The sequence below is a fragment of the Haliotis cracherodii genome, unplaced genomic scaffold (assembly GCF_022045235.1).
Source record: "Haliotis cracherodii isolate W230 unplaced genomic scaffold, xgHalCrac1.p SCAF_6, whole genome shotgun sequence".
NCBI lineage: Eukaryota > Metazoa > Mollusca > Gastropoda > Lepetellida > Haliotidae > Haliotis > Haliotis cracherodii.
Window position 1 is genome coordinate 22631648 of NW_027266319.1, and position 20087 is coordinate 22651734.

Here is a 20087-nt window from a genome sequence, read left to right on the forward strand (position 1 = left end):
GTTTGTGATTTTTGGGTGAAATACAATTTTCAGGTATATACTTTCTTACGCCAAACAGTTTATGTTGGGGTGTTATCCCAATTGCATGGATCGATGCTCATGATGTCAATCACTGGTTTGTCTAGTCCGGACTCGATCATTTACAGACCACCGTCATATAGTTGAAATATTGCTGAGTGCGGCGTTAAACAACAAACAAACAACAGAGTGACGAGATTCACTAGTATACTGTAGCACATAAATAAAGAAATTCACAAAATAATCACACGACACGGATTGTTCGCCTACATGTTTCTCGTCACGCCGAAGACCCGGGTTCGATTCCCGACATGGGTACAATGTCTGAAGCCCATTTCTGGTGTCCCCCGCCGTGATATTGCTGGAATATTGCTAAAAGCGGCGTAAAACCACACTCACTCACTCACTCCTACATGTTTCAGCTTTATCTTCAGGGAGAAGATAAGAGAAGACTTCTCCCTGAATATATATATATATGTATACTGTATAGAGTGTTAAGGTATCTTATTTATATACCTCTCCACCTTAACTTGTCTTCTACTTTATTTCTTGATAGTTAGAAGACATTATTTGTATTTTCAATTTCTATAGATTGTGCTATATATGATTTTTAAGTTTTCATCTATTATATTATTATATTGCATGACATATTATTTTATGTCGTTTCAATTCTTCTCGTTTTTACTCTTTCGCACACTCATAGTGCTCATGTTATCGTGATTTTCTGAAAAAATCTTGCACATGCGTTTTTTACGATCCCAATTTTCAGGATTTCATGTCTACGTATGCTGAGGCAGAAAGGGCAATTTTATACCAGGCTCTGCTATCGCCTATGTATCTGTCACCTTCGCACAGGATGGCAAGTAGCGTTTAGACATGACCCCCTCCCTCCCAAATGACCATGTGCTTTACCCCCAGTGGTTAGCCCACGCTGTATCCCCGTGTCACGCCCCCGGGGTCGTGTTTGCAACCTCCGTGTTGGCCCCAAATTGACAGTGTCGAGTGGTGTTCTGTGCAGACCCTGAAACCGCCAACCCTCCAGTCTTTGTGCCATCGAGTTTTATTGTATGTTACCCATTGCCTGAGTGTTTTGAAATCGTCCCATGACCTGAAATACATCCAGTATAAGGAAGATCATAATAATACATTCATTTGTATATCGGACCCGTGAACAAGATCCGGGGTAGAATAGGTCTTCAGCAACCCATGCTGGGTAAAGGGCCGGGATCGGGTGGTCAGGCTTGCTGACTTGGTTGATGCATGTCATCGTATCCCAATTGCCTAGACCGATGCTCATGATGTCAATCACTAGAATGTCTGGTCCAGACAAGATTATTTACAGACCCCCATCATATAGCTGCACTATTGCTGAGTGCGGTGTAAAACAACAAACAACAATACACCATTTGTTTAGCACAGCATACACACATCTCTGTTTTCTGTGCGCTTTTCATGACGATACTGATACTGCTAGAGCTTTCTTTAAGATGGTCAGATTGTGCGTCTATTTGATGACATGAGGCAACGCATTCCATTTGAAGGCTACTGCATATTGAAAGCATCTCTAAAAAAATATTTAAAGTGAATACTGATCAACCTGTTTCCTCATGTGTTTTATTCCACTTTTGTTTTGTGTTAATCATGCGTTCAGGTTCAAACAATACAAAAACAACAAGTAGGTCAAAGTATCCTTATCTGATCGTAGGACTGCCATGACAAGTCGTAATGGACAGTTAGGAAGGGTATTCAAAATCATTGCACATGTAGCAGCCATAAAATGTCCGAGTCCCGTGATGGGATTCGAAACAAGGACCTTCTGATCAGAAGTCGGACACCTTGTCCACATGACCAAAGAGGTTAACCCCGTCAGCAAGCTGGCAAGGTAAGGATGTCATCTGTGGGATGACTCCACGCCCTGCTACATACTCCCCCGTCAACAGAAGGCACGTCCCGGGCCGCATAGTAGGGTACTGAGGCTTATTTTGCTCAAATTAAATATGGACGTGCTCAGCCCCACGGTTAGCGCCAATGTAGCGGCCATGAAATTGCCGAGTCCCGTGATAGGATTCGAAACAAGGACCCTCTGATCAGAAGTCGGACGCCTTGTCCATATGACCATAGAGGTTAACCCCGTCAGCAAGCTGACAAGGTAAGGATGTCATCTGTGGGATGACTCCACGCCATGCTACACACACATCTGGTCTTCGTTATGCAAACATATGTCCAAGGGGTGATCCGGCAGCCTAGAGGTTCAAGAGTTATTTCAACTACATCATTAAGTCTGATCCTCGCAAAGTGGTAGCCGGCGCCATCATGTGTCTATAATAGTATAATACAAAGGTTAACTAAGGTTGCTTTGTGGAACCGGCCATTGTGTTCTTATCGTTTTTATTTGTTGTGTTTGGTTTTAATGTTTTGTGTTTACAGCCAGGCTGACGCTCGTGTCGTTGACAGTAAAATCTTTCAAATAACTTTTAAAACGTTAAAACAACTTCAGTTTGCCAAACGCTACATTTTTTGTAACACAAGCGGTTTTCAGTGTGTCGCCTTGGCATCGATACGAACCATTCGTAACAAGACTGTGTAGTCCATGTTGGTCGTGTTATCAGAGCAGCATGTAAGCATGATTAGTTACCGCCTGTAATCAACATGTATGTGCATTATGGATACATGTTTTAGCGGTGAATGAGTGAATGTGAACGCCACAGTAGGCAGTTTTCCAGCTACGTAACGGCGGGCTTTAAATACTCATGTATGGAGCCGTCTTCGCACGATCCCCACGGGAGACATGTTGTTATCAATGCGACGAGAATAGCCTCGTAAAAGTCTTAAGTTCTTTCAGATTCAACAATAACTAAATCAGAAGCCATTCACGTATTAACACTATCAGAATGTCCCTGATACAATAAACAATGCTCTTATGTCATATCACCAGGCCGGACTATCACATTCTCCCATCAACCTTCCACATTCAATACAAGTACCATCCAAATCTAAAGGATTTACTACCAATTACAACGGAACAACGCCCGTGTTCCTTGTTAAACTCGATGCTTTCATTACGGCAAATCTTTCGCAACGAAATCACGGCCTTTATTGCTTGTTCTAGGGCGTGGACCTTCAGGGATACGAGGTACCGGAAGTAGAGGGCGCTGTAGCACTTCCGCTTGGATACCCGGAAGCTCAACGGATCTCCCAGGGTCCTTCGCCAAGTTTCATGGACGGGGCTCGGGCAATGGACCATAGCCTCCATAGTCAGCATAGTCGTATGTCTGGCTCTCGAATGGACAGCTCGGCAGACTCTCTTAGTCTCAAGGACTCTTCAGTCAGTTCCTTTGAGATTATACCGGCTAAGCCTTCACGATTCAAAGGTTAGTGGTTGTATGTGACGCATGTACTTGTTCTGCGATTCATCAGTTGTAATAGAACCAATCATAGCTCTTACAACGCTTCTCTGTATCAACAATCAATGGATTTTTTTTCTGTGGAAACCTTTTTTTATTAACAAAGGCCTTTGATATTTACTTTAATCGAAAACGTAAATGTTAAATCTATTCCGACTCAGTGCCCAGGGTGTAATGAAGCCACTTTCACGGGTATCTTTGATTCTCTTTATGAAGGTTAGTATTCGACATCTCTCTGTGTGATCATCAATACACACATGATTATTGCCCATCGGCAGGATAGCCTCAGCTGATATTCCTTTTCACAAACAGAAATTATTGAAATGTCCTGGTGACATCTTTTCAATCTTTTTATATAACAAACAGCGCAGTGTCAAACATTCACCTTCGAAATAACAAATTTATGTATATTTCCCTCTTAAATGAAATCTTTATAACCTTAGTTGTTGGCTCATTATGACTGTAGTTTTTAATCAAGCCTGTGGAAAAAATGGATTATTGCGCTAAATGTCAATCAAAATGACAAATTAATCAATCACATTGACGTTAGAACCTGCTTGTGTATTGATTCTGACCGTGGTCTTGGATACCGTTGTAACTATGCTAATGATGGGAAACAACCCACACTCATGAACTATTCCATTCCATCGGCAAAAAGTGAAGATTCAGAGACGTTGTAATATACTAAAAAATATCATTTTGGCACGGCACCAAGAGAAATGTGCTTAAAAAGATAAGGGCGCACCGATTCCTACATATTAATACAGTTATATCTGTCATGCCATAACAGATTAACTGTAGTAATATGAAAGAAACGGGTGTTGCTAAACCCTTTTTAGAAGTATGTAAATGTCTGTTACTATGTAATGTGTTCTGTCACGTTTAGAATTGCTTCATAAAGGAAGCCGCACTATGCTCATGGGTTTCAGCTAACGGTAAACGTCTACGACCTGCATCACTTTGATGTTTGATATTCCATCCACATTACTGACGTAAAGTAACATGTGTATTGCTCTCAGAGACCTTGAACCCGTGAGGATCCGGGTTAGAATAGACCCTCAGCTACCCATGCTTTTCCTAAGAGGCGACTATGCTTGTCGTAAGAGGCGACTAACGGGGTCGGGTGGTCATCCTCGCAAACTTGGTTGAGGCATGTCATCGTGTCCCAATTTCGTTAATCGATGCTCATGATGTCAATCACTGGATTCTCTGGTCCAGACCCGCTTATTTACAGACCGCCGTCATAAAGATTGAATATTGCTGAGCGCGGCGTAAAACAACAAACAACTAAAACAAACCATTAAAGGGACTTTAGCCCCGTTCGTTCACCCACCCTGCCATTCAAAGACACACATGTGAGCGTTTGATGGTTGCAGTTGTTTTGGGATAGGGTTTGGTAAGAGGGTTGGGTAGAGTTGGACTTCCAACAGCGTCTCTGAGTTTTCTTCTAAAAAAGTTGTCCTTTTTGAGAGCGGTAGGGATGCCACAAGACATGCAGTGAATTTTCTCATTCAAAACCTATTTATTTAATTTTCTCCGAACGTCCAAGTCACGTGAGCTGTTTCTTGACGTATTTACCAATCCCCAGTTGAGACACATGTGGGGCAATTGCGAAAAAAACTTGGGGTTGTTTTAATTTGGGTTTCCTTTCCGACAATCGATAGAACCGTCAGTCGGCACAGGGTCGTCAATAGAGGGTCCCTCAAGAAGGCTAAAAGCGTATTATCGCCAGGCTGTACCTCCACTTAAAACAGAGCGCCTGTTTAGTCTAGCTGTGCGTGTTAAAATACAATTCACAAAAGGCTTTATAGGATTGGGGATAGATTTAATAGTAATCCCATCAGTTTATTGTTAATTAGAAACTTCCTGAGTCATGAAACATTCCTTATTTTTCTCTGAACTTATGTTTGACAGTCTCAAAAGTGACTGATTGTTTAATGTTATGTTATACGGTTTATATGTTCCGACAGAAGTTCTATTTTGTGACTCTTTCACATTTTGGAATATTCTGGCGACATGATATGTGAATCTTAATTCCAATTAAATTGTAAAATTCTCTTTATTTTATTTGATTAAGCGTAACATTTTCTTTGGTGTGCTTTCTTATATCTCTAAATAAGTAACATTTGAGCTTTATGCAAGATAATAATAGAACGAGTGATTTAGAAGTATAATATCTTTTGTACTATAAATATTGTAACAATCATAGAACTCATTCTAGACACCGTGTTTCACGCATGCTCTTCTAGCTAAAGCTAAAAGCTATGTCATGCATATCATCCGTATGCTATATCGTCACTCGTGACCAGCCGTTAATTGCCATGATACACCGAGTGGGTTTACGGAACGTGCCGATTGGTCACGAAGGCCGTATGATCGCCCATTTCTTCCCTATAACGGATCTTTACATACACTTTACCATACTTTATACTATTGGTTGATATCATTTTCTGCTTTCTCCTTGCCTCCTAGGCGTCCTATTAACTGTAATGGGGCCATGCGGTGAATATTTTCTATCTAGACTGTTTTTTATTGTCCGTTGCTTCTTCCTACGCTCTGTGCTGTCCATAGGCTTTGTTTGCATGGCATTATGGGACTTGGTTTATACCTTTCATATCTGATTGGCTGGCTGTAGTGTTTGAATAATTTGATTGGGTTAAAAACTTGGAGTCACATGATGAAGATGAATGCTTGTCCAAAGGCGTGATAATTACTTGCAGGCGATTGTACTTCTCGGCATTTGAGGGGGGTATTCTGAGCGCCCAAGTGTGGAATAAATATGACTGGTTGTTTGGAGGTGTTGTCGTCCGAATAGGATGCGATTTGGATTGGAACTGACGCATACTAAACTGCATTTCAAGTATTAATATACATAGTAAACACGGGAACGTGCGTGGAGTTTTAGAAGATTGCGGTAATATCTCAATAGGTATCGCACAAACTGACAGGCAAAAGAAAGTACTGGAATTCACTTGAACATGTGACTTGACCAAAAAATCACAAACGTTATTAAAACGTTACTTGGCTGAAAAAAAGTCTTCGAAACACTGCAAACCGCAATACCTGTATCAAATACAATCCGCTACCAAGACCAGGGCCCACTTGCGCAAAGCGATCATAGGGCTGAGACGATCGTAACTCCAACACATTAACATAAGATCGCTTTGTGCAAGTGGGCCCAGATGAATATTTTCTTTTGCCTCTCAGTTTAGTGTAAACGGCGGGTGTGAAAGCCAGTTCCCTATACTCTGTGTTGAGACATAGGATGATGGTCTTGAGTTTACTCAGATATGTGAGCCTGAAAACTACCACTCATCTCACTACAGGGACACTGTTCTAGCTCACACTCTTACGAAAGTTGGGAGACAACAAAATACGTACCTATTGAGATATCAACGAAATCTTCTAAAAGTCCGCACGCACTCTCCCATGTTTATATTTGTTTATTATGAAATGCAGTTGAACATGTGTCAGTTACAGCCTAAGTCGCATCTCCAAACAACCAGTCATGTCTATCCCCACCTTGACACTCGGACTATCAAACGCCGAGTACGAACTGGTGTACTGAAACCTCGTTCAATAATTCTATTTTTCGGGTGATAGTTAAATAATTTGTCGATTCCTTATTTAGTGTTAATAGAAATAGAAATATTCTACTACTCAAAAGAAGTTAAGGACCACTGCAGTTGCAAGTGTTAAAGACAATCGATGTAATATAATAGATAGTAAACTGCACTAGAATTTACACAGTGGCGTACCGTAAGAAGCAAATTTGCTGAAACTAATTGTTCTAATTACATCACTGCCCAAACATCTTTCCTAATGACCAGGGGCGGTCGGCTAGCCTAGTGGTTAAAGCGTTCGCTCGTCACGCCGAAGACCCGGGTTCGATTCCCGACATGGGTACAATGTGTGAAGCCCATTTCTGGTGTCCCCCGCCGTGATATTGCTGGAATATTGCTAAAAGCGGCGTAAAACCATACTCACTCACTCACTCCTAATGACCAACCTTGCATAATTGGAACCTTCGCTTGAAATATTTCTGAACTTTATCCACTTAAGTGACGAATGAATGTGACTGTAAGTTTTGTTCCCCGTTATATGGACGCCACTTCCGTTGGATATGTTTCATATTTACATTACGATTTTGTAGTGAAGATGCTGACATCTCATACTTAGCATCCCACTTTGATGATAGAGTGCTACGTTCTAGGTAGTTTTACTCATTTATCAAACTCCGTTGTTTGTAGCAAACACGCATGTAAGATTGTCTAGCACACTATATGTTTTTTTTCAGTTGTTTTATATCACTATTCAAGTCATTGGTTTATATAATGTTGCATGGTTAAAACGAGGTAAGAGATCTTTAAGCAGATGTGATAAAGTGTGTATTCTGACCTTCTTGCGAATTCATCTTCTCTGTCATTTAAAGGAATCCATTTGTCAAGATAGCTGGCATCATCTTCATTTTGTATTGGAGTAACTGTATCTAGTTGATCAGGATAATCGCAGCGAATGGTTAAATGGCTATACGATGTTAATAAATGGCTTCCGGAGAGATTGTACATATAGTCACAGAGAAATTAATAACGTATGAGTTCCGACAGGACTAATGTTATTCGTAATTTCTTATCAACGTATCTGAAATCATATAAATATATCAGGCATTAATAAAGGATTTTCATTTATCGCTTCCATTACCCAAATATTCATTTTAAGGTACGTGAATTAAACACTTGTTCAACCATTCGTAAATATTCTGTTGCATTATTATGATCATGATGACAGTGTTTTTTTCAAAATTCATAGTCACAGCTGAATGTTTTTTGCATAAAAAGTTATATTCAAATTACTTTAAGCAGACATGTTTTGCTCCCATCAAACTAATGTAGTCAGTGCAGATATTTTACATTCTCTGTTTAAAACTACAGCAGAACAATATCAATCAAAACCAAACATATATTCATATCGTAATTAATAAAATATTACTATTTATGTAGTATAGATTACAACCGTATTGAGTAGTGCGTCAGGGATTTTCAGATTCATCTAAATAGTTCAGCTATTTTCCTTTTAGATAACCAACATAAAACTGTCGAGCAATCAAACTAATAGCAGCTTGTAGCGCATGTCCTTGTCAAACGCCCCTTAGTCGACCTCGGCTCAGTCTCTCACTCTGGTCTCTTCTTCCTTCCGTATATAAACTTCCACTTCGCTGATTGCTCCTAGCGCCTATACATTCAGCTTTATACGTTCTTATGATAAAAATAAAAAATTGAAGCTTTGAGAAGGTCCCCAAAGGTTTTGAATGAGAAACGCTGTTGGTGTAGTTTAACTCTACCAGTACGCAAACAGTCTCGGTCCTGTTTTCTGCACATGGCTTGGCGCTCTGTTGTTCTGTGGTCAGTTATTGTATTATGCTGTTGTTAAGAAATAAAAGTATTTTATGAAAACATGTAAGTGATTATTCAGTTGAGATGTTGTAACACAATTTAGTCGATGAACAATCACAGATATCGTATGTGCACCTGTGTGTGTAGCTGTTACGAAATTATATAAGGTCAATATTCGTTGTGCAATACCAATTTTGACAAGTTACAGTCGTATATCGCGATACTATTTAAGCAGTTCATCAGGATTGGTTTTTAGACGTCGACTTTTCATATTTGTAACATGAATACATTTATGTAACTCAAAGTAAATGAATATTGTGCTTGCATTCTAAAAAAAAATCGGTCCATTATGAATCGAATCCAAAATGTAACATTTTTCAGATCAATAAAGATTCAATAAATTAAATGATGAATCGGTGACATTGTTCATTTAAAAGCATATATGTTGCCCACTGTATTCAATCAGTTAAGACAGCCTGTGTGTTGTGATGACCATCATAGTAATTCACAGAGTGGTTATTGCACAAGTCTTGGCATTTTGACTCGTGTTCTTTCGGCTGTTTCAGGCACCGGTGGGGTGATGACGAAGAGCGACTCCGATGAGTACTCTGATTATGAGATGGAGGATATTTCAGAGAAGCCCCGCACTGAAGGCACGAGCACTGATGACGCGGGCGACGACTTCTCTTCCATGAGCACATCAATGAGCACCGTAAGTAATGGCGACAGGGGGCCGAAGCCTCGCCGGAAACACAGGCCCAAATCACTTAATCTGTCTCGTTCCCACAGCCTGACGTCATCAGATGACGAAGGTGACGGCGACCAATCAGAACTGGGCACTAATCAAGACTCAGAAGAGGTCGGGAGCATGCGCAGTGATGACACAGATGCAGCATTTGATTTGGGCATGCAAGCGATTCCGGAAATCCCCGACCGAGATCACCCCCCGCCTCTACAAGGTTTAACTGTAGGAGATCCGAATGAGAAAAACTTGAGTAGCCCAACTCCTCCTCGAAGTCCTAGTTGGAGGGAAGGTCTGGAAAGCCCCCCATTTTCACCCAGAAGGAAGGATTCCTACCCTGGTAAAAGAAGAGGGTCGCCTGTTTCACCGAAGGACAAGAGACATCATTTCACCTACAATGATATCTCACCTCCATCCAGACAACTCTCTTTAGATGATCTGTATGCTGACGGACAGGGTGTTAATATGGACCCGCCCCAGCAGACAGTATTATTAGCACAGAAGCCCTCTCCATTGTCACCAGAAGAGATTAAAACCTCATTGGTCACGACATTAGGAGAACCCTTAACCTTTGATGTGTCACCGAGAGAAAAGAAAACCAGTGCTTCCACCCCTCAGGTACGTCATTTCGATGATTCAGACAGCTTAACCGACAGTGCTCCTGTGATGGACCTAGCTACCTATGCTGCCACAATCGCCAGCAGCACAGCGAGTCTCACATCAATGAGCGTGTCTCCTACCAACTTACGCGTCAACACATCCAGCTATGACTCGGAACAGGTCTCCCCAGAATCAATGGACAGCGCGGAATCGCCAACGTCACCGGTATCTCCCGGATATTACGACAATGCAACAACCCCCGAGGAAGAAGTGGAACTGGCAGATCCTTCTACGAAGGCTATTGATTATCAAGGAAGCAAAAGACAGAAGGCGAGGCCCCCTACCACAGACTGGTCCCCTGTCATAGACCTCTCTCCCATCTTGGACGTGTCTCCATCAGTAGAGGAGGCGGAACAGGAAGACATGCTAGCCAAACAGATGGAGGAATTGGAGCGACAGAGGTCCAGGGAGGAAGAACAGGATGAGGCAGATGAAGAAGCTGAGGAACTGATTTGTGCTATTGGTGCTGCTACTGTAGTGCATCCTGTTGAGGAAGAAGAGGAGGAAGACTTTACGTACACAGGTCTCAAGAGATATAACATCATGGAGAATATTAGTATCATAGACGGGAATGGGCAGCCAGTTACTGTTCAGAACGTCAGAGACGAGAATGGCAATGGGAACTATGATGACGGGGATGGAGAAGAGACATGTCATTCTAAAGATGACTTCCCTGTAATGGATTGTACAAGTCTTGCTCAGCCAGTGCCTGCTGCGAGGACAACTATTACATATTCTAAGTCTGGAATAGGGGGTGAATGTGGTCAGGTTAAAACAGTCAGTTCTTCGCGACCACACGTTGAAAATAGCACCACAAGCGAAATAAGGAAAATAAGCGAGGATCTGCAGAACATGCTTAAAACAGGAGCAGCAAACGTGAAGCCTATACCACCACCGAAGCCCAGGAGAAAGCTTCCAGATCCAACTCCAGAGATCTTGGCATCACAAAAAACACCTGCTGGAAAGCCAGTCCCACCACAAAAACCATTAATCCTACCACCGACTGCCAGTAATCTGGCTCTAGTTGATAAAAGTGTATCCAGTTCTCAGGAATCGCTTAAAAGCACAAGCACATCAAATGGCAAAACACTCCCTCGACAGGACTCTACTGAGAGACGAAAGGCAAAGGATCTGAAGGCAAAACCTAATCCTCTCCTTATTCAACACATAGAGTCAGAGGAACAATCCGTCTCACCCCAATATAAGGTTCTTGACTCCCCACCCACACCAGAACAGAAAACCTCAATAAAACGCGAGTTCTCGGAGAGCACCTCTGTGTCCCCCTCATCCTCTCCCGATCACGAACTGTACACATTCCCCTCCCCAGTAACTCCCCCAGATTCGGACTCCTCCCCTCCCAAACCCCACTCCCCCTCCTCCACTGGCACTGACCTGGACGAGGAACTAGCAGCGCAGAAACCAACACGGACGATTTCCTATGGAAGTAGTCTAAGCGATTTGTGCAACCAGAATGTACCAGAGCCAATGGAAGTACCGGAAGTAACAGAAGGCGCATGTGCAGCTCCTCTTCAAGCTGCTCAACAAGAAGCTTCTCCACAAGAGCCACATTTGCCGGAAGTAGTGGCAGAGGTGGAGGAACCTCGCCCAAGTATTCGTGATAAGCTAAAATATTTTGAGGAGGTAAAGAGTGACCTCACCTCTCCACACAGTAGCTCTGCGGTCAGTGTGCTTATCCCTATGTTTATTTCTTTTCTTTTATTTGGAATGAGGACATACCTGATATAAATACGAAAGTGTCGTCCAAGGTTAGATCAGTAATAATGGTAAAACGTGTAAAAAGCGCTGAATCAGTCCAGCTTAATTTCAATTAACATGGCACAATATTTTCAAATGTTTCCAATTTCCCTGTTTGGCTCAAACAAGACACTCTTCCTATGTAAAATACCCAGAACCAGTTTTGTGTTGATCGGTTATATGAACCACGACATGTATGGTCAATTACTCTATGTGTCTTCGTTAATTGATAAGTATATGCATGGACATCAATATTAAAATTAATAATGAATTTTTACTTATTTTACTGCATGGACATATTTCATGGCGACAACCAGAGTATAATGTATGATGAATTCTAATCGACATACATGCCATCCGATTGCTCATCCTATAACATACGCACATCATCGCGTTCGCAAAGGGATGTTGCTGCATCATATTTATACCCACGTGCATCTGCTGCATTTTAGTGCAGTAAACAGCAAATCAAGAATATGTATTCAGGGTAAATGTAATTAAATAATGTTCGAATGAACATTTGAAGATTTCTGATATTTGCAGACATTTTTAATAACATTGAAACTGACCTTTCGCTTGTGGTTTTCGCTAAGCAATTCCATTCAATGCAATATACGCGTTAATGGCCAAAGTATTGTACCGTCTTTCATCCAATGACGATTCTGTGATAGCCAAAGGACCGCGTTGGCGACAATCTTTCGAAAGCAGACAGAGGATAGATTCAATTGCGAACGACAGAAAGAGGTCATACCAAATAAGCCTTGAAATCAAATTAATATTGATTTGTTTTAGAACTCGCACAAAATGTAATCAAAAGATCCACTGGATTTTTTATCGCGCTTCGTGAAATAGATGTTCGTCCTTCAATGCTGGCCCATGGTTAAAAGGTGAATCTTTCCTTTCTACAATTAGATTCTTGTATAGTTTTTCTTACCCGCTGGTTCTGTCTTTTCGGGTTTTAAGAACTCTATTATTGATTTTTGCATTAGGGATAAGACGGTTTCTTTAATCCAACGATCCAGCCTCCTCAACGACAATCTGGATCTTATGGGAAGGCAAATTGCATTACGGTTAAACCACTTCCAACTCTTGAAGCGTTTTATTTTAGTTTGTAACAATGTTTATTTCGCGAACCCCTTTGACATCTCTGTTAATCAGAAGTGCAAAACATTATTTACATTTGATGACATTCTTTGAAGATGTTCATCCTGAAACTGTTTCCTCATCAAAGATGTGCATATAATCCGTGTGGCGTAGATGCTTTATCGTTTTCCTGGGGTCAAAAATACCTACGGTACTTAAATTGTACATTAGGTATCAAAGTATCGTCTCAGATGTGTGTGCAGAACAAATGACAAATAGCATTCTTCTATTGATCGCCATGATGCTGTCGAGGCAAAGCTAACAAACGTCTTTTGGCAGGATGATCATCAATATCCACCATCGTCATGTGTTATGCTGTCATATTGTCCCGTGAAGAAAATACATCACTCATTGCAAATGCCATTTAACTCTCCACTCTTTTAATCAATATGTTCTCTGAACGGAGCATACATGTATACACGGTAAGACGATCTTTGCAGAAAGCTACTGAAAATATATGTTTAATGGATCGGCCATGACGAGCCATGTTGCGAGCTACAACGTCAGTTTGTAGTATTGAAATTCTCCCTTTGTCTTGAAACCAACGTAGATGATAATGACGTAGCGCGTGCCGCCCGCCACCCGAGCAGTGACGTTACAGAGAAAGATGGCGCTTGATCAGAGCATCAAACCTGCAATCACGCTTTTCTAAGAGTCTCATTTCGAATTATTCCCAGTGTCATACACAGACTTAAGTTGCCATGTAGCTCCTCACACATTTCGCATTGATTATATGTAATTACAACCTTAGGGGTTATTTCCATCCGATTTCACCGATTTCTGATCTATGGTCTATACGTTGTTGGTCACGCCCGTCTGCCCAATATGAACAAGACAATTAGCACATAGCCAAACGCTTTGAACTCGAGTGTGACTGACGTCAGTGTTGGCAACACGCACGCGACTCCTCCATCCTATTAACTGTGTAAATAGCATTACTTCTGTCGGCAATGCAATGGTAAATGTGACGACTTCGGACGATTTTTCACGAAATGTGAGTCCTATTCTAGCAGTACTTCGTGTCCCTGTGTTTTATTGCACTATGTGTCTCCTTGTCATGTAAGCTACAGTTTTCACATATTTAGGCGCTTATTCACACAACGTTGACCTTTCACCTACTTTCCTCTCTATCTTTTTATCATCCATTTTCTTTCCTTTCTCTCCTTTTCCCATTTTATCGCATGTTTGAAACGTTCTACGTCCAACACCTTCCGGTCCACCTTGCCAGCACATGCCTCTGTCAGTCTGACCACTCGTGACTTTCCGTGATTTTCCGTGTCATCTAGTGTCCGTTCACCTGTTTGTTCTCCGATCAGAGCTGCAGCATGAAACGAGTACAAAGTTAAAATGCATGTACGATAATCAAACGCAAGTCACTGTTTCACATGTTTCTTTGGCTGACATAAGGAAGGTGTATAAGTGAGTGTGTATAAGTAACATTAATGGAATTTCAGTGGACTATTGTGAAAGTCGATCAACCTTGATGAGTAAATGTATTTATATCGTGAAAAAACAATGCTTAAATCCATAAACCTTTTATTTATTTCTAACATTAATCATAACTTCATCACTCAAATCGTCAGCGCTATATGATCATACATGTGAATGAATTTGAATAATTCCAGATAGCAGCTCGTCCTAAGGAACCTCCTAAGATCGAGCCAAAGAAAGAACCCAAAGAGCTGAAGAGGGAACCAAAAGAGCTGAAAAAAGAACCTAAAGAGCTGAAGAGGGAACTAAAAGAGCCGAAGAGAGAACCTAAGGAGCTGAAGAAGGAACCTAAAGAGGCGAAGAAAGAACCTAAAGAGCCGAAGAAAGAACCTAAAGAGCCAAAGAAGGAACCTAAAGAAAAGAAAGATCCGAAAAAGGTGAGGAGAAAACTGCCACCAATCCCAACGAACGAGGAGCCAGTACTCACACCCAAAGCCAAACTAAAGGGAACCAAGCAAGTTGCCCTCAAAGCCCGCCAAGAACCGCAGAAACCTCCCAAACCACCAAAGCCTTCATCTGATCACAGAAAGTACTCCTCCCAAAGTGATGACTCTATGAATGAAGATGATTTGGAAGTGGCAAGAATAAATAGAATTCCAGAGAAGAAGGTGCTTTCATCGGTCGGCAAGGCCAAGAGCTTTGACATCAGCGAGCGAATGCTGCAGGAGAAGAGGGATACTTTAGTCTCGACTCAAATGAAGCTACAGAGAGCTGGTTCCCTGGGTACCAGTATTCTTCCCAAGGATGAGACTGATGCAATAATTGACTCTTTGATTAATATTTATGGCATTCCTTGTACTGAGGCTATGATATCCTTGAAGAAAAGGCTGCAGGAGGAGCTTAGAAGAGTGACGTTGGATAGGAAACGAAAACTGGAGGAACTGGAAGAGATACGGGCTCTACAGATGCAGATAGGTGCGCTGAAGCTAGAAACTGAACTGATTCAAAGACAGGCGTATCTAGCCAGAAATGGAAAGTTACCTCCTGCTACTACTCAACTGGAGCAGGACTCAAGAAGGAGAGGATTATCCCCTTCGACGTCCTTGACCCCTAGGTCGTCGCCTCAGGTCACGCCTAGGAGGCAGAGACATAAACGCCAGTCCTCGGATCCCATGATAGCGAAGTTTAGTCCTATTAAAGAGGATAAAGACATTGAGGCTGATTTCCAGGCCAAAATGAGTGACAGTGCAGATGCTCGACAGAGTTCAAAGTATTCCACAGATGATAGTTCGCTCTCTGGTCTCAGTGACACTGAAAGCACCAGATCCGAGCCTGTGTCTAATGCAAGATACAAAAAAATTAAACCATCAGCTTATGCACGAATGTTTTATACGGGCAAAACTAACTCCAGTGAAAGACTGCAGCCTGACCAGGGACAATTTAATGGACAAATGCCAATGTCGGTAAGTAGGTCAGAAAGCCAACTGCCCGGAAGTTCAAGGTCGGGGTCAAGGTCAGGCTCAAGAACGCCTACCTATTATTCGGACGATGACGAAGGTAAAATTAAGGAAGAAAAGAAGGCACGGTTACAATACGAGATTGATAAACGAAAGAGGCAGTTAGAGGAAACTGCTAGGTTGAAAACAGAACTGTTAAAATTAGCCCGGGCACGGCAATCAATGGCGCACAGCTATGACGATATACCTGGCCGCTACGGTTCCTCCCCGTATGGCCCCCAAAGACCCATACCTACAGGTATTATCAGACCACTGGACGACGAATCCCGTTACGATAGAGATGACATAGACCCTTACAGGGATCCCCAGGACAGGCGGTCGGGGTATCACTCAAACTACAGCTCCACGGAGTACCTGGCTCATAAGCAAGAGACATCACGCCGACATCGTTCCGACGACGCAGGCATCTACCAAAACTACAGCGATTACGCCGACCCGACGACTTTCTCCCCACCATCCACACTCTCTCGCAGAATGGATTCGTACCCATCTGTTGCTGCAAGGGAGGGTAATGTTCAAGTGAGCGCCAGGGATGCTAGGCTGTCTAGCAGTGTAACGCTACCTGATATGTATTCTAATAGGGCTGATTTAGATTTTGTTCCCACCAGGGATTCAGTATCTTACAACACCTTCTCTGATGCCGAGAGCCCAGCCAGTGACTACACGCCCGCCATGCCACTGCTAGATGACGTCACAGCCAAGTCCAGGAAGATCATCCATGACATTGGAACCGGAAGTAGACCTGTGTCGGCTGAGTTCAACTTCCCTGGAGGGGTAGAAGGTAGGAAGGCAGCGGTTTGGTGGGAGTCGTAAGGTTCTGTTAGTCCTGGTGATAATTGTCAATAATGCTCCCCCTCCCGACTGTTTTGATTGACGGATTTTCATAAGGTTTTACAGTTTCTCTCCATCATGTGTGATTGTGCAGTCATTGTTCCATCGATGTATTCTTCTTTGTGAAAATCATCCCGAATAGTACTTCTTTCAAAATGTTATCCCTAAGATGAACATATTTAATAATCTGACACAACGATATGAGTTATTACATAGTTATTATTAATTTGCCTTGATTGTACATGTACAATTTTTTTCAAATAACGCACACAGTGGAACATTGTGTATCATAATGCTGAAACAAAGACATATATTTCAATAGGACTATAGTTTGTATCATATGTACCAGCGTCATTGTGACCAGGCATTGGAAGACATGTGAACAATGTCATGCCTTTCTGGAATGAGAGGGCGCTCATCCACTTAATTGAAAAGCTTTTTGTGTCCTGTAGCTCAAAAATGAACAATGACAATGTAATCCAGTCGTAAACAATCTGGGTGATCTGCATGTTAATCGGTTTTTTTTGCTTGTTGATAACAACGACGCTAAACACTGTAACCTTGGAATCGATAAGAATACTAAATATAAAACGCCAACGTCAGAGAATATTCTGTCACGATTATCTGCCTATCAGATTCTATTGGGAGGAAAAGGCAAATTGTGACGAATATTATATTAGCATATTTCATGGATGAATTCTCTAGAATTATTACACAAGTCCAACATAAGGCTTTCAAATTAGTAGTAGTTGAGTGAGTGAGTGAGTGGGCTGTGACTGAGTGAGTAAATGAAAGTAGACGTCAATGCCTATCTGATATACTGTGCGTAATTTCGTTTTTAGTAGTGTCGTTTAGTCCTGGTGTAAATTTGTCATGTCCTGAGTCATGTGTCATGCAGACCTGATGAATGCCGTCTACCGGACAGAGAGTGACAACAGCGTGGACGCCGATGAACCAATCATGAAGCACATGACAGAAGGGGGCGTGACCATCCTCAAACAGCTGGACAGGAGGAGGAAGGTACTCGGGTTATATCGATTATAACATGTTTCGAATATCTCAAAGAAGTGGGTGGTAGGGATTGGTAGTATCAGTATATTCGGTTTCATCAACCGACCAAATGACAAATGGTCCCATCCTCTTTTATACAGTGCATTATATCCCCGTTCTATTAACCTGTAGGTCCCTGTTCTATTAACTTGTAGATCCTTGTTCTATTTACTTGTAGATCCTTGTTCTATTAACTTGTAGATCCCCATTCTATTAACTTGTAGATCCCCATTCTATTAACTTGTAGATCCCTGTTCTATTAACTTGTAGATCACCGTTTTATTAACTTGTAGATTCCCGTTCTATTAACGTGTAGATCCCAGTTCTGTTTACTTGTAGATCCCTGTTCTATTAACTTGTAGATCCCCGTTCTATTAACGTGTAGACCCCGTTCTATTAACTTGTAGATCCCTGTTCTTTTAACTTGTAGATCCCATTTCTATTAAGCTGTAGCTTAAGGATAAAATATGATAAAACACCTGTAAATACAACCGATCACGATATATTATTCCGCCAAACTCTCCCCATCACTATGTCGATATGTGCACGGACACAAAACGTACCAGTATTATATCAATACAACTATATGTTACTTTGTACTATGTTGGTCAAGAGATGCAATGGCTCGCTTACGTTCTTCAATTCTAGAGATCGAGGTCATCTTCTAGCAGAGAAGGGAATCATTGGTTTAAGTAGAGATATTGAAATCGGCGTTGCATCCCTGGCTTGTGTTGAAACCTGATAATGGACAGAGTATTGTCACTGACTGTCGGTGTCCGGGAACGATAATGTCACTTGAAACACAGCAGTGACTGCAACAGTGGCTGCTCGGTAGAAACATCTTAGAAACCTGCATGAAAACCTACAAGACTGAAAACTGTTGTCTCGTTCTCGAGAAGCTGACCTTTGAACCTTACAGTAGTACAATTACCAGGTGCCCTTTCGGCATATCTAAATATGGAATTAATAAAAAGAACAAAATTTACGAATAAATGAATGAATTGTGACGGAAGAAAGATAATGCATATTGCGATATATAAATAGCAGAGGAGGATACAGGATTTTATGTAGGACAATCATCACACATGTTTATTATATAGTCGGAATCTTACATTGGACTGCTTTAAGCAGAGATTTCTTAAGATTATAGAAAGGGTTTTGTCGCTAACATTATTGGGGCAATCAAATCTTGAATTCTTAAACACAAGCTCATGATGTAGTCAAAATCGTACAAGGGACTCTAAAAAACGGTATTGACGCTTTTTTATGTGTAGCCAAAATTTGTGTTCTTGATTTCGGGTAGTGCAGGATGGAGTTCTTTTATGGAATTATATCTTCAATGTGTGTATGTAGGGGGTGGGGATGGGGGTAGTGGCAATGCCAGGTGGCGGGGTATCTTGTTAAATGCGTCTGTATTTCAATTCCTCAAAGGTGTTACTGTTTGTTCATGTCACTGTGGGCAGTGTGTGTTGACGCACTTATAAACTGTACGTGCATTTGCAGCCACCACCCCCGGAGCCCATAAAGTACAACTTCCCCACCAAGCGTATCCTGGTGACACGTGACCCCAAGGACCGGTGTGTGACAGGTAGGAAAGGTATGCTGCTATGGCTTTTAGTTGGGCTGTGTGTCGTGTCGTGTCGTGTCGTATTGTCGTGTCGTGGTGTCGAGTCGTGATGTCGTGTCGAACAGTCGTATGTAGGCATGATGTGGTGTGGCTGTAGAATGACGGGGCTGTGCCGCTTGCTAGTGGTGCTAGATAGGCTCTTTAATAGCACTCATAGAGCTGTAGTGATGTGCAGATATACGGAGGTTACACGACTATCTGGAGTAGAATAATTAGTTGCTTGGGTGGCCCAGAGGTCTAAGGCGCTGCACAACAATGCGCAGAGTTCCCCCCCACACACACACACAAACACACATCTACACCCCAACCCCCACCCCACCCCTCCCTTAACGTCCAGGTTCCGCAGATCATAGGGTTTGAATCAAAGGTTCTCCCGATTAAGATCACTGATCCGTCAGCATTAAAACCTATGTCATCGTTGATTACACGTAGGTGATAAACATCGGAGACATGCGTGACTTCGAGCTTGAGTCTCTTTCCCCATACGTTAAACTGACACGCCTTGATATAACTGAA

The 20087-nt window shown here is 41.9% G+C and overlaps 1 protein-coding gene across 4 annotated transcripts in view; it reads left to right on the top strand.

Annotated features, from left to right (window-relative positions):
- The window catches only part of LOC139444611 (uncharacterized), a 100449-nt gene that overhangs the window by 53738 nt on the left and 26624 nt on the right, over positions 1-20087 (top strand). The window contains exons 4-9 of one of the 4 annotated variants that reach the window (XM_071225518.1): positions 3128-3389; positions 5895-5924; positions 9382-11897; positions 14741-16844; positions 17793-17914; positions 19448-19541. In XM_071225518.1, the coding sequence (XP_071081619.1) occupies positions 3128-3389; positions 5895-5924; positions 9382-11897; positions 14741-16844; positions 17793-17914; positions 19448-19541 (5128 nt within the window). The remainder of the gene's footprint in view (positions 1-3127; positions 3390-5894; positions 5925-9381; positions 11898-14740; positions 16845-17792; positions 17915-19447; positions 19542-20087) is intronic. The other 3 variants (XM_071225517.1, XM_071225519.1, XM_071225520.1) reach the window with 3 other exon arrangements.